Below are 13961 nucleotides of genomic sequence, written 5' to 3' on the forward strand. Positions count from 1 at the left end.
ACGCGGCGGAGCGCGAACGGCGAGCGGGGACACCGCGAGCAGGGAAACAGGGCACCGGGAACCGGGAACCGGGCACCGCTGGGCTCCCATCACCTCCGCGCCTTCCGTCCAGCACCGGCTGGGCTCGAGAGAAAATGAAATGAAATTAAATTAATGGGGGCTCGAGTGAAAATGAAATGAAATTAAATGAATGAAATGGAATGGAATGAGATGCAATGAGAGGGAAAAAGAAAGGAAAAGGAAAGGAAAAAGAAAAGAAAAAAGAAAATAATTAAAAATATAAAATAAAATTAAATTTAAAAAATAAAAAAAATAAAATAGAATAAAATAAAATAAAATTTAAATTAAAAGAAAAGAAAAATAACAAAATAAAAAATAATAAAATAAAAAAATTAAATAAAATAAATAAAAATAAAACAAAAATAAAATAAAATAAAATAATAAAATAAATAAAATAAAAAATAATAAAATAAAATAAAATTTAAATTAAGTTAAAATAAATTAAAATAAAATTAAAATAATATAAAATAAAATAAAAAATAAAGAATAAAAAATAAATTAAAAAATAAAATAAAATAAAATAAATTAAAATTAAATTAAAATAAATTAAAATAAAATTAAAATAATAAAATAAAAATAATAAAATAAAATAAAAATAAAATAAAATAAATAAAATAAAATAAATTAAAATAAAATAAAAATTAAAATAAAATAAAATAAAATAAAATACACCAAAGCAGTGCTCTTTGGCAGGTTTGGCAGCCCGCCGGGCAGAGCCGCTCCCGCAGTGCAGTTCCCGAGCGGGTCGGCAGGTGCCGGCTGACACCATGGGGAGGAAGCTCTGTCAGGTTTTCACCTGGCAAAGGTCAGGGAAGGAAATTGGACACGTTCAGTGTTAAAATAAACTCACCGTGGTGCAGCGCTGGAGTGCTTCTCTAGGGCTCACAATGGCATTCATTACTCAGCTGGCATCGGGTTTGTTTTGCTGTAACAAAATAATCTACATCCTCTTCCTCCTGTGTCCCAGGCACCTTCTCTCACACTCCTGGTGTCTCTTTTTCTTCATTCTCTGTGGTTATTCTTGTGCTGTGACATTCCTGTCTGCTTTACGGAAGGAGTGTGCAGCTCTTCAATACATTACTCATCTTTTTGTTGTTTTAGGCCTCTTTTCATCTTTTGTTTTTTCTTGCCTAAGTTTCCTGCTTTGAGCTTTCTGGATGGTTTCACGACCTGGGCTAAGGCCTGAAAACTGTAAAATTACACTTTTCACCCTCAGGGCACAGTGGGTGTGGTACTGCAGGCTGGCTTGAGGGCACAAATGAGGGTAAGAATTCTCTAGCTGAGGGTTTCTTTCCTCTGAATTAAAACGAATTATAATTCTCTGAATTAAACCTTACAGCTGCTTTATACTCTGAGGGAGCTAGGTGGGCATATATTGAAACAAGAGAGGTTCAGAGTGGACATAAGGAGAAGGGTTTGGGTTGGCAGGGGCCTTAAAGACCGTCCTGTTCCACTCCCTTGCCATGGGCAGGGACACCAGGCTGCTCCTGATCTCCTTGGTGAAATATTTTGAGATCTCTTAATGTGAGCTGGCTTCATTCTCCTTCCTCCTCCGCTGTGCCAGCTCTGAAGTTTCGGCGCCAGCTCCTGTGAGGTGTGAAAGGCAGAGTCAACAAAGCCCAGGTCCTTCAAAAGAGCCGGCTTTCTGAAGGACACGCCACAGGCAGGGCTGGCTCCTGGGTGTCCGAGCTGGGAACAGCCCTCTGAGCAACCTCTGCCCTCTGGGCTCTCTCCAGCAGCTCCAGGTCCTTGCAGGTGGGGTCACACCTGGACATCTCTCTGCCATCCCTCCCCTAACTGTGCTCCTCTGGGCATCTTTCCCAAAAGCAGTGCTGTGATGGGTGTTCGACCAGCAGAGCGATTTTGGCTGCTCCGAAGCCCTGCTGGCTGTCCAGATGGCAGGGTGACCTCTGGCAGGGGGTCTGGGGACAAACTGGGGATGAAGGCATCTCCAGCAGTGTGGATGAAGGGCCAGCAGCACGTCTGGGCTTTGCAAGTGGAAATGCCAGCTGTGGGTGGCACGGGAAGCTCGGAGGAGCGAGGAGCCACCTCCAGCACATGACCTGGCCAGAGAAGAGCAATCAGCACAGAAACAGCGGCTCTGAGCCGTCTGCCCAGGCCAGCAAGGAGCTTCCTTAAGTACTTCCTTACTGCCCCCGCGGGGCACAGCCGTGGCACAGCCTGACACGTGCGTTTCCTTGTTTTTGTTCCCTTTGGCACAGCCTTGGGAACGTGCTTCTCTGAGGCAATGACAGAGCGGGGAGGGGGCAGAGCACTGCTGCCTGTGGGGCACATCCAGATCCAGTGCCCCAAGGGTCTCAGCCCCAGCCATTCCCAAATCTCCCAAGGAAAGTGCATTCTGGAATAAAATGCTTGTCCTTCCTAATAAGGTGCTTGCAGGATTTGCCTGGTGCTGGTGCTCTGTGCAGGGAGGCTGGCTGATGATTCCATGTGATTCCTGGGAACCTGGATCAAGTCAAAATAAAACCACAGCTCGAGGATTCCCAGCACCACGGTCAGGGATGCTCCTTCAGGGTAGGCTGCTTCTCCTGAGCCTGTGTGGCTCCTGGGAACACTGAATTCCTGCCAAGTCATTCCTGTCATTGGTACATGCAAATGGCCCTCGAGTACAATTTCCCTGGAAAAAAAACCAGGGATTTTGCTGGAAGGCTTGTGGGGAGGGGGCTGCTGTGCTTGGAGGTGCCAGTCCAAGCCAGGCCCTCCACTCTCAGCTCTGCCCCTAATGCCAGCACAGCTCTGCCACCCCTCTGTGACACCCCAGCCTTGCCAAACTCAACAGGAATTTCATCCCAGCCTTCCCTGGAGCCAAGACGCTGCCCTTTGCCCATCTGTGAGCTGTGACAGTCCCTCCTGCCAGGCACCTGTTTTGCAGCCACCACCTCTGTCCTCCCCTCCTCTTCCTGCCATTGAGCCTGGCTTTTGCTAGCCCTGGAGTTCCCCGAGGGAGGCTCTGCTGTGAGCACTGCAGAGGCTCTGCTGGTGATAAAGGCACCCACAGGAGAAGGTGCAGCAGTGGATTCCGCGGATACCAAAACCCCCAGCCCGCTCTGGGAGCACCCAGCCCCGAGAGAAGGATAAAGCAGGAGCCATCCGTGACCCTTCCAGAGATTTCCGCCCCGCTCAAAAGCAGGATGTGCACAGTAAATAGGGCAGTGACGCCACCAGCGCTGCTTACGAGGGTCCCAGCCCCGTGACACACAGCTCGCCTCGTCCTGCGCAGAGGAAGAGCCCCTGCCTTTCATCTCCAGGCGAGGACTGCGGGCTCGGTCGTCAAAAAAAGGAAATAACCCGCTGGACGCACGCTGCTGGTGCAAAACATGAGTCTGTCCTGCCAAGGCAGAGACCTCTGTGGAGCTGGCCAAGGATGTGATGGGTGCTGCTCGGTTCCTGCTGAGGTTTATGGTGGTTTTCCCCCCCCTTTTTCTCCTTTTCATTGAGAGAACGGCCTAACAAAGGGAAGCACCTTTCCTTCCTTGCAGTAACACAGAGGCTGACCTTGTCAGCCGACCGAATTACCTGTGGCGACAAAGGGCACGTTCCCAGAGGTGTGTTTGTGACAGGAGTGGGAGCTCAGTCACACAGGGCACGTTCCCAGAGGTGTGTTTGTGATAGGAGCGGGAGCTCAGTCACACAGGGACCGCTCTGTGAAATCAGGACACGCTTTCACACGCTCAACCCGGTCGATAAGCTGGAAGGGCTGCAGGCTGGGAACAGCCAGCTCGTGTTTTAATGGTTCACTCATTAGCGGTTCCACCACGTTTGTCTATTTTCGACATTTACAATAAAAAGCTGAGGTGGGAACATTTTCACAGTCCCAGGGTGGTGAACTGCAGCTCTCACCAGCACCTGGGCAATGTAAGAATTTTATTTGCAGTCCACAACCTTGAGGTGCCAGCACAGAATCGCACAAAAACAAGGGGTTGGGAGGGAACTTGAAGCTCATCCAGTTCCAGCCCCTGGGACACCTTCCAGCAGACCAGGCTGCTCAAGGCCTTATCCAACCTGTCCTGGAACACTTCCAGGGTTGGAGCACCCACAGCTACGCTAATTTCACCCCAGAATCGTATTTTTAGCTTGCTTTGAGCAGGCTGTGACTGCCCAGGGGCACTGGGGTGTCCTGTGCACACTCCCTGCCTGTTCCCCGCTGTCACCAGTGCACTGTCCCCAACCCCAGTGCCCCATGTCCCACACCCACGGTGAGAGGGGTCAGTCTCTCCTCCCCGTGCCCCTCCTGCAGCCCTGGCCTTATCAGCCACCCCAGCTCCATGACCTCCTCCCCTGCCTTATCTGCTGTCCCTTATCTCTAATCCCTGTCCCCAATCTGCAATCCCCAACCACAGGCTCCATCCCTGGAAACCTCCTCTGTGCACGTCCCACGTCCCCTGCTCCGCACTCTCCAACCCCAAACCACCATCCCCTGTCCTGCTGTTCCCACCCACCACGTCTGTGCCCTGTCCCCCATCCTCCCTGCCGCACGCCTGTCCCCTCCCCACATCCCCCGGCCATTTCTCTGTCCCCACCACTCTGTCCGTCCCCATCCCCGCCTCCCGTTCCCATCCCCGCCCCGCTCCGTCCCCATCACTCTGTCCGTCCCCGTCCCCGCCTCCCGTTCCCATCCCCGCCTCCCTTCCCGTCCCCGCCTCCGCCGCCATCCGCCCGCCGTGCCCGTGCCCGTGCCGCTCTCGGTGCCCGTGTGTGTGTCCCCGCTCCGTGTCCCGGCCATGTCCAGCGCTGTGGCGGTGCGGGTGCTGCGGCTGGGCGCGGTGCCGTACGCGGAGGCGCTGCGGGTGCAGGAGCGCTGCGTGGCGGCGGCGCGGGCGGCGCGGGGCCCGGCGCCGGGCCGAGGCGGCCCCGAGGCGCTGCCGGCCGAGAGCGTGGTGCTGAGCGAGCCGGCGCGGCCCGTGTACGCGTGGGGGCTGCGCGGCGCTCCGGGCGCGGCGGCGGCGGCGGCGCTGCGGGCGCGGGGCGCGGCGCTGGTGGCGGCGCGGCGCGGGGGGCACATCACCTTCCACGGCCCCGGGCAGCTGCTCGCCTTCCCGGTGCTCGACCTGCGCCGCCGCCGCCTGCCGCTGCGCGCCTACGTGGCCGCGCTGGAGGCGCTGGTGGTGCGGCTGTGCCGCCGGCTCGGGCTGGGCGCCGCCCGCGCCCTCCCGCCGCCCTACACCGGGGTCTGGATGGGCGACAGCAAGCTCTGCGCCATCGGTGAGCTCCGGGAGTGAGCAGCCAGCCTCCAGGGAGGGCGCAGAGCCCCTGCCAGGGCCGGAAAGGGCTCCAGGAGAGCTGCACAGGGATGGGGACAAGGGGAGCGCATTCCCACTGCCAGAGGGCAGCGCTAGATGGGATATTGGGACGAAATTCTTCCCTGGGAGGGTGGGCAGGGCTGGCCTGAACAGCTTTGGCTGCCCCTGGATCCCTGGGAATGCTCGAGGCTAGGTTGGACACTGGGGTTTGGATAGTGGGAGGTGTCCCCTCCCGTGGAACACCTCCCAGCCCAGCCCATGCTGTGATCCCATGGCAGGGCGCAGTGACAGCTCTGGGATGCAGGGCTGGAATTTGCATCCAGGAGGAAGGGGCAGCACAATTCTGAGCCCCTGCAGCCCACCCAGGCCCCAGCACTTTGCAACCCTGCACCAGGGCTGGGTGCCTCCCTGCATCCACATCCACATCGTGTACCTACCTCTTCCTGGGACCCTGCAGCCTGGGTTTGGGGCCCTGCAGCTCTCCTCGTGTCCAAGCCCCATGGAAACTCCAGCGGTGGGATGGTGCTGACGGCTGGCTGCTCTTGGCCTCTGCAGGTGTGCACTGCAGGAACCACATCACGTCGCACGGGCTGGCGCTGAACTGCTGCACCGACCTCACCTGGTTCGAGCACATCGTCCCCTGCGGGCTGGAGGGGAAGGGGGTCACCTCGCTGAGCCACGAGCTGGGCCACCACGTCGCCGTCAGCCACGTCCTCCAGCCCTTCCTCGACTCCTTCCAGGAGGTGTTTGACTGCGCTTTGGTCTCCTCGGAAGACCCTGGGGATTAGGATCGCCGTGGTGCCTTGAACCGATGTTTTGGCAAAGCCAGCGGTGTCAGGGCAGCGCTGGGGTCTCTGGTGTGAGACGAGTTCTCGTGCCTTTGCCTGTAGACTGTGAGTGGACAGTGGCACAGGGCTGCAGGCTGCTGCTTGAACATCCAGAGCTCCCTGGGGCTGTCCTCTTGGGCCCTGTGAGTCTCCATCCCTCGGCTGAGACCTCCATGGTACCACATCCCCACGCCACTTGCTGGGGAAGTACCCAAACAGGTGCTTTTGTGGGGGCCTTTTTCTGCTTTTTGCCCCGCAAAAAATTAGCGATTTGTGTGAATGCTGATGAATTCATCTGAATTCACGTGGGTCGAGCATCCTTCCCTTGCTGAAGGGTAGAAAGAGGCAGATTTTATATATAAAGAGAGCTGCTGGGAACTTTGGCTGCTGGTCTTTTTGTCAGTGATACCCTTTTTCTCACCCTGAGCCCAGGGAAGTCCTAATGGTGGCGGGGAGGGTGGAAGACGGCAGTAAATGGCTGGTTAAAAGGCCATTGGAGCGCTGCAGATGCAGTGGGAAAACGGGAGGAGGAGGGAAAAGGGTCACAGGGAGAGAATCCATGTCTGCTGTAGATCCTGTGTGCCTAGGCTGCATCCTGGCTGGGTGATGGACACCTGGGACTAGGCTGCATCCTGGCTGGGTGATGGACACCTGGGACTAGGCTGCATCCTGGCTGGGTGATGGACACCTGGGACTAGGCTGCATCCTGGCTGGGTGATGGACACCTGGGACTAGGCTGCATCCTGGCTGGGTGATGGACACCTGGGACTAGGCTGCATCCTGGCTGGGTGATGGACACCTGGGACTAGGCTGCATCCTGGCTGGGTGATGGACACCTGGGACTAGGCTGCATCCTGGCTGGGTGATGGACACCTGGGACTAGGCTGCATCCTGACTGGGTGATGGACACCTGGGACTAGGCTGCATCCTGGCTGGGTGATGGACACCTGGGACTAGGCTGCATCCTGGCTGGGTGATGGACACCTGGGACTAGGCTGCATCCTGGCTGGGTGATGGACACCTGGGACTAGGCTGCATCCTGGCTGGGTGATGGACACCTGGGACTAGGCTGCATCCTGGCTGGGTGATGGACACCTGGGACTAGGCTGCATCCTGGCTGGGTGATGGACACCTGCTCCCACTGGGTCTGTGCTGCTGGAGGAGCTGCTGCCGTCAGCACTTCTGACATCGCTTTTATAGCTGCAGCCTCAGAAGCTGATTGAATGGACAGGTTTATCCAGGGGTGAGGAGTACTCACACCCTGCTCAGAGCAAGCCCTGACCCCCACGCACAGCCCCTCAGTTCTGCTCTGGGCCTTTTCCCTGCCCCACAGGCTTTGGGGTTTCTCTGCTGCTGCTGCACAGCACTGGCAGCTCCTTGTCAGCCACCCGTGGGTGCCCGGTGGGGCTGGAACGGGGGGAAATCCCATCTCCTGGGGCAGGCTGAGCAGGAGGAACATGCCCAGGCAGGCTCGGTGCCAGTGCGAGGGCTCGGGGACAGCGGTGCCGGACGAGGAGGGACAGGAAAGCGTGACCGGCAGCGTGTGCCGGGGGAAGCGCGGAGCCCGCTCTCCGCCCCTGCAGCCCCGCGGTCCGGCTGGGCCAGGACCCCGGCTGGGGACAGGCTGGGGACAGGCTGGGGACGGGCTGGTGGCCCCGGCGGGGTGCGTGGCTGCGGCAGGTGGCTCTGCCCCGGGAAGGGGAGGAGGCTGGCGGCACTCCCAGCCCGGCCGGCATCCCTCCCCGCCGGCTGCGATGCTCAGTCCCGGCTCAGCCTTGGCAGCGGCGCAGGCAGGGAGGGCACACGAGGTGAGTGCGAGCCCTCCTTCCCACGCCCCGTCCCCTCCTGTTCTTACACCCTTCCTAAGGTGGGTGTCGCACCCCATCTGTGGGTCCCCTCCTGGGATAAACCCAGCAGGCAAGGGGTGCTCGGGAGCCGGTGGGGGACACGGTGGGTGCCTGGGGGGACCGGGTGGTTTGTGGGACTGGCGTGTCCCAAAGAATGGCCCACTTGGGGGACAGTGTCCCAGTGTCCCTTCCTGGCTGTGCCTGCTCCGGGGCCCAGCAAGGTGTGAAGATGCACAGGGGAGCCCCGGAGGGCTGGCAGAAGGGCAGCGTGCCAAAGGAGGGATGGCAGGCAGAGGGGGTCTGGCACCCGAAGAGAAGGGAAATCCCCAGAGAGGTTGAGGGCAGCAAACCCTCGAGATGGGTTCACAGCGATCTGTGGGGGGCTGTGCCAGCTCTGTACCCTGCAGGGGTGCAGGATATTCGCCCACCATCCCCACACATCCCTGGGGAAAGCAGACTTTGAACCCAGCCCTCCTGGTCCCTCGGGACAGCTGTGTCCCCACACTGTCCCCAGCCCTGGGGAGGAGAGGGGGGCAGGCAGCTGCCCCAGAGCCCTGGGAGCTTTATCTCTTCTATGGAAGGACTGAAATTGAGGGAGAAGGCTGCTGGGACGCAGAGGATTTGGCCACCCTGCTTTGTGGCAGAGGAGATGCCTTGAGGACCAGTTTGGGGTCACTGTTGGCAGCACCTTCTGAGCCTCCCTGTCCTTCCCTGCAGCCTGCAGAGGACATGGACGAGAACAACCGGACGGAGAGCTGGCACCAAAGCCTGCAGGCAGTGCTGGACGCCTTAAACCAGACCCTGCACGGGGCCATCCCCTGCCCCGGCCAGGCCCCGGCCAGCACGGCGGGGGCCACGCGAGGTGACCGCGCCGGCCACGCCGGCCGCAACGACAACGCCTACATGTACATCCTGTTCGTCATGACGCTCTTCGCCGCCACCGTGGGCAGCCTCATCCTGGGCTACACCCGCTCCCGCAAGGTGGACAAGCGCAGCGACCCCTACCACGTCTACATCAAGAACAGGGTCTCCATGATCTGAGCCTGCCCCGCGCCTTGTCCCCAGAGCTGCTTGGGGTCACCGTGCTGGGCACACCCTGCTCGCTGCGGGATGTGACAGTGCTGCTGGCCCCAAAGCTCCTGGGAACCTCCTAAAGCTGCTGAGAACCCCCCAAGGCTGCTGAGAACCCTCCAAAGCTGCTGGGAACCCCCACCATGGAAAAGCCCAGTCCTGGTGGAGCAGTGCTGGGATGTCCTGGCTGGCAGGAGCTGGAAGAGTGTGACCTGCAAGCAGATCCTGCTCCTGCAGAGCCACCCCGGCTCCCCCGTGGGCTCCTTTCCCACCGTGGCCTTTGGGGGCTGGCAGGAGCCTTCAAGGAGAATATTTCCCCATTTCCCTACTCAGATCAGCCAGCGCTGACCTCCCTGGGCTCCCAGCAGCTGTGGCAGTGGTTAGCGGGTTTGTCTGGTGCTGAAACCCTGTAATGTTTGAGCTGGGCTGGGCTCTGCTTCCCTAGCAGGGAATTAAAGGAGGTGGTGGGTTCCAGGGGACTTGTGTTTGCTTCTCCTCCGAGCAAAGTCGGTGTTTGGGGCAATCCACGGGGCACCGCTCTGTGCCAGAGCCCAGGGAATGCTGAAAGGGCCAAGCCTGCCGCCTGTGGGCTGCCAAGGGGGATCCAAGGGCAGCATCCCAGCCCCTAGGATGGGACAAACGCCCCAGGATGAGCGAGTCCCCATCCCAGCTGGATGCTTTGCCCCGTTGCTGTCCGGGCAGCGCTGCTGGAGCCGTGGGCACGCTGCGAGCGTGGCCCGAGCCTGGCCGGAGGCGTGTGGCTCCAAGCATCTCCCAAGGTCTCTCCGGGCTCCGGATGGTGATGCCGGAGTCTTTCCTGCTTCCTTCCTGCTGTCAGCTGCAGCTTTGGCCTTTTGTACCGCAGGTCCCAAATGTGTTTTCCATGGGGTGAGGGCGCAGCGGTGGACGGGAAGGGGATGTTCTTGGGTCCTGCTGGGCTCCTTGGCTTTCACTCCGCTGTTAAGCTGGCTGGGTTTGGAGCTGGCCTGTGGAGTGGCCAGTGTCCAGGACAGTAAATGTCCCTGTCCTTCAAAACAGGCTGTGGGGCAGCGCCAGTGACCCAGCGTCTCGCACGTCTTAACCTGTTCATAATGGCATAATGAATGTCTTTAATTGCAGCTAGATTAGCTGGCCCATAGGGGCCTTTCCGCCTGCATTCCAAGGTTAAACAGAGCTGCAATCCCGAGCCCAAACAGTGACGCCAAACCCTAATCCAAGAAAGAATAGTGGATGTGAGAGTGTTTGGGGTAGGGCTGGAAACCTTGGCACCGGAGGCACGGGGACGGCAGCAGCTTAGCGACCAATTCCTGATTTGCCATGCCCTTGGCTTGGGCACAAAACCTGGAGCAGGGAGCCCTGGGAATCCCATTCTGGGGCTGATCCCACTGGGATTCCTGAGGCAGGCAGGGCTTTTGGGGCGCAGGTGTCCTCCGGGACCTGCCCCGAGGGAGAAGCAGCTCGAGAGGCTTTGCTCTGTTTGTCTTGCACCTGCAGCGCTGGGAAAGGAAAATAAACCCTTTATCTGCAAATAAATCAGGGAATCGGGCCAGGTGGGGACAGAGACACACGCCGTGCTGATCCTTTCCTCCAGATCCCCGGGTCTGTCCTCCTCTAACATCAGTCCCTCCAGTGGGATGAGATGGAACAGCTGGGATGTGGGACCCTGCAATGGGATGGGGGCTGGATGCTGAGTGTGGTGCCCCAAAACCCCCCCAGCGTTGTGGAATCTTGCTGTTCCCACTTTTGGGAGAGAGGAATGGATCTGGTGACTCCGGAATCTCTTCTGACGCTGCGACCCAAGGGGAAAAATCCTGTTGAAGGACAGCACGTCATAAAAATTTGGGAAAAAATTTGGGCTGGAGAGGGCAGGGCAGGGCAGGCAGGGCTGGAGACACCCCGGGTGCCCCCAGCCTGGAGCCGCCGGCTGGATGCCACCACGCTGGGTGACAAGATGCCAGTGCCACCTTGTGGCAGCTGCCTCAGGGTCCTGGTGTCGCATGCCCGGGACATCCTGGCACTCCTGGGACAACAGCATCGGTGGGACCGCTGTCTCCTGTCTGGCTGGGTGTCCATGGCATCCATGGTCTGGGGCAGCTTGACCAAGAGGGCTACAGAAACAGGGATACATGAGGGAAGGGTGGATTTGGGAGCCTCCAGAGATGGATTTGCTCCAGGAGCCAGTGAAATCAAAAATAGATGTTGAACTATTTAGGTGTTTATCCCAGAGCTCAGAGGTTCAGATGGGCTCTGGCCTCACCTCCCCAGTCCATAGCCTCAGGAGCAGATGATTCCTGGGTCACACTCACAAAGCTTTTGTTAAAAAGGAGATGTTAGCACACAGACAAAGAGCTGGGAGCGTGCTGCTCTTGGCTCAATCCCTAAATCCAACTGAGCAAATTGTAGCTGACTACATTTGGGTTTTAAGCAATGCAGCTAGGAAAAAAATAACCCTCCTGGGAGGCCAATTTATTTAAGATTTTTTTTTGTTGGCACTCAGCAATGGATCACGGGTGACATGGTGTCTGATACTTGGATATCAAAATGCGTGGGAAGTTTGGGCTGACCTTGGCTTAGTGGATCAATGGTTGGATTGTTGGAGCAGCAGGAATCACAGGAGCCTGTTCCTGGGACTGCTTTGATGCTGGGCATTTTGATAAAGGAGTGAAGGAGGTGAAATGATAGCGGCTCGGGGTGAGGTCAGGGAATGCTGAGCTGCCAGCACGGGCTGCCTCGGGTCATTCTGGTTTGGAATGGGTGGCACAGCTGAGTGGGCAGTGGGAAGCCGTGTTCCAGGGGAGCTGCTCCTCCGGGAGAGCTGTCAGTGCTCTGTGGGAGTGCTGTGCACTGTGGGGAGTGGGTGCTGGCCAGGGAAGAGCTGCTGTCCCCTCAGGAGTGCTGAGCCAGGCTGAGCTGTGCAGCCTGAGGGACAGAGGGGTTGGGGAAGGTTGATTTTGGGAATACAAAAATTTTGGGAATCCAGGAGTGGTGAGGGGAGCTGCTCCTGCCCTCCCTTAGGGACCAGAGCAGGGAAGTGGCTGTGAGCTGCACATTACAAACTGCTTTTAAAGCACATTTAGAGTGCTCTGCTCCTGAGGAAGCTGAGTGTGCTGCCGGTGCCAGAGGGTGTGGGATCAGGCCTTCCCAAAGCTGACATCAGGAAGCACCGAGTCAGGGGCAGCTGCAGAACTTCAAAAGCCATTTCCTAATGCCAGCAGTCCCTGCTGCATCCTTCCCACCTGCCAGCCTTGCTCTGTCTGTGCCCTGCCTGCAGAGTCCCTGTGCCCCTTCAGGTCAAAGCCTTCTCCAGCTGTGACCCCAGATCTGCTAAAACCTGGCATTCCAGCCCAAAAAGGCACCCGTGTCCCTGCCCTGCAGGGACAGCTCCACAGGGATGTCCTCACTGCCCGCCTGGAGCACTGCACTGCCTTCCCAACAATCCACGGCTCTGGGAGGGAAGGGGAAGCTGGAGCTGCTGTGTCATTACCAGGGAATCCAAAAGGCCTGGGAGCACTAACGGGGTGTTCAGGAGACATAGAAAATACAGCAAAAGCTGTGCAGATTGCCATGGAAACGCTGCTCAGACTGGGTTCCTCCCAGCAGCTGTGAGATCACGGGGCTGGTCCATTTGTTGTGTGAGGATTTGGGCTGTGGAGCCAGATCCCCGAGGATGCTAACAGGATGGGACAGATATTCCTGATCCTGATGTGTGCCTTAGCCCTTCTTGTGGCTGATGCCCCAGTGAATGCATTTAGATTAGAAACTAGAAGGAAATTCTTTGCCCAGAGAAGCTGCCCTCGGATCCCTGGAAGTGTCCAAGGCCAGGCTGAATGGAACCCTGAGCAGCCTGGCGTAGTGGGGGGGTATCCCTGCCCATGTCAGGGCTGGAATTGTTCTAGTCCCAAACGTGCCTCTGGGTTTGCTGCTGGCAGGCAGGGAGCAGGGCTTTCCCTGGCTGCACAGTGCCACAGTCCCACACTCCCTGGGCTCCATTGGGAGAGGCCATTCCCTCCTGCTGAGCCCTGCCACGGTCCGTGTTAGCTCCGGCAGCTCCCAGCACACGAGCTGGGGGCTGCCAGCAGCCTGCAGCCCTTCTCCTCCCAGGCTGGCAGCCCTTCTCCTCCCAGGCTGGCTCCCATCCATCCTGGCAGCCCTTCTCCTCCCTGGCTGTGGGTCCCTGGCTGTTTGCTGCTGCTCACTTTGCTCCGCGCGTGCCGTGCCTCAATCAGGCGAAACGATGCATGAGGGTGGAAACGTGGAAACCTTGGCTTTCCTTCGCTCGCGGATTAATTGCCCGTGCTCTGGCTTTTTTTTCCCCGGCCGTGAGGGCTGGAAAATTTGTTGCTAGCAGCAGATGAGAAGGGATGTTTGTGCTGGCGGGCAGAGAGCGTGGGGAGGCTCTGCAATCCCCCCGGAGTGCCTGGGGGAGCTGTGCACGCTCCAGTCATGCCAGCAGATGGGACCGGGCTTAACTTTCCTGGAGGAAGATAATCAGCTTTAAAAATTCTTCTGGAGGCTGATTAACCCTCAAACACCCTCAAAACCCTCAGTTGTCATCTCCCACGAGGTCAGTGTTTTCTCCAGGCCAACACAGCACATCTCCATCAGCGTGATCTAAGTTGTATCCCCATAATCTTTTTCCATGATTGCCCTGCTCTGGAGCTGCTCAGGCTGTCTGGCATCTGCCATGGGATGCCTTGGAGATAGAGATCCAAAGCCTTCTCACAGGGAAACTTCTGGGAGCTAATCATCACTGCCCAGTGTGGAGTGCACTGGTGAGACCCTGGGATGTATCAAACCCTCTGTGCTGCAGTTATTCCTGGTAAGGAAATAAGTTTTATCCTCCATGAGGGGAATAATCATGTGCTGACATGGGAGAGAAGGATAATTCTACTATC

General features: G+C 57.5%; 2 protein-coding genes across 2 annotated transcripts; both read left to right on the forward strand.

Moving 5' to 3' along the window:
- Positions 1-4743: 4743 nt before the first annotated feature.
- On the forward strand, positions 4744-6526 carry LIPT2 (lipoyl(octanoyl) transferase 2). The gene is made up of 2 exons (XM_033084551.1): positions 4744-5283; positions 5877-6526. The coding sequence occupies exons 1-2, from the start codon at positions 4803-4805 to the stop codon at positions 6107-6109; spliced, it is 714 nt and encodes a 237-aa protein (XP_032940442.1). The 5' UTR covers positions 4744-4802; the 3' UTR covers positions 6110-6526.
- Positions 6527-7834: 1308 nt separating this feature from the next.
- KCNE3 (potassium voltage-gated channel subfamily E regulatory subunit 3) lies at positions 7835-9530 on the forward strand. Its single transcript, XM_033084612.1, has 2 exons — positions 7835-7956; positions 8713-9530. The coding sequence occupies exons 1-2, from the start codon at positions 7903-7905 to the stop codon at positions 9034-9036; spliced, it is 378 nt and encodes a 125-aa protein (XP_032940503.1). The 5' UTR covers positions 7835-7902; the 3' UTR covers positions 9037-9530.
- Positions 9531-13961: the final 4431 nt, after the last annotated feature.

This window comes from Catharus ustulatus, chromosome 2 (genome assembly GCF_009819885.2).
Source record: "Catharus ustulatus isolate bCatUst1 chromosome 2, bCatUst1.pri.v2, whole genome shotgun sequence".
NCBI classification, from domain to species: Eukaryota; Metazoa; Chordata; class Aves; order Passeriformes; family Turdidae; genus Catharus; species Catharus ustulatus.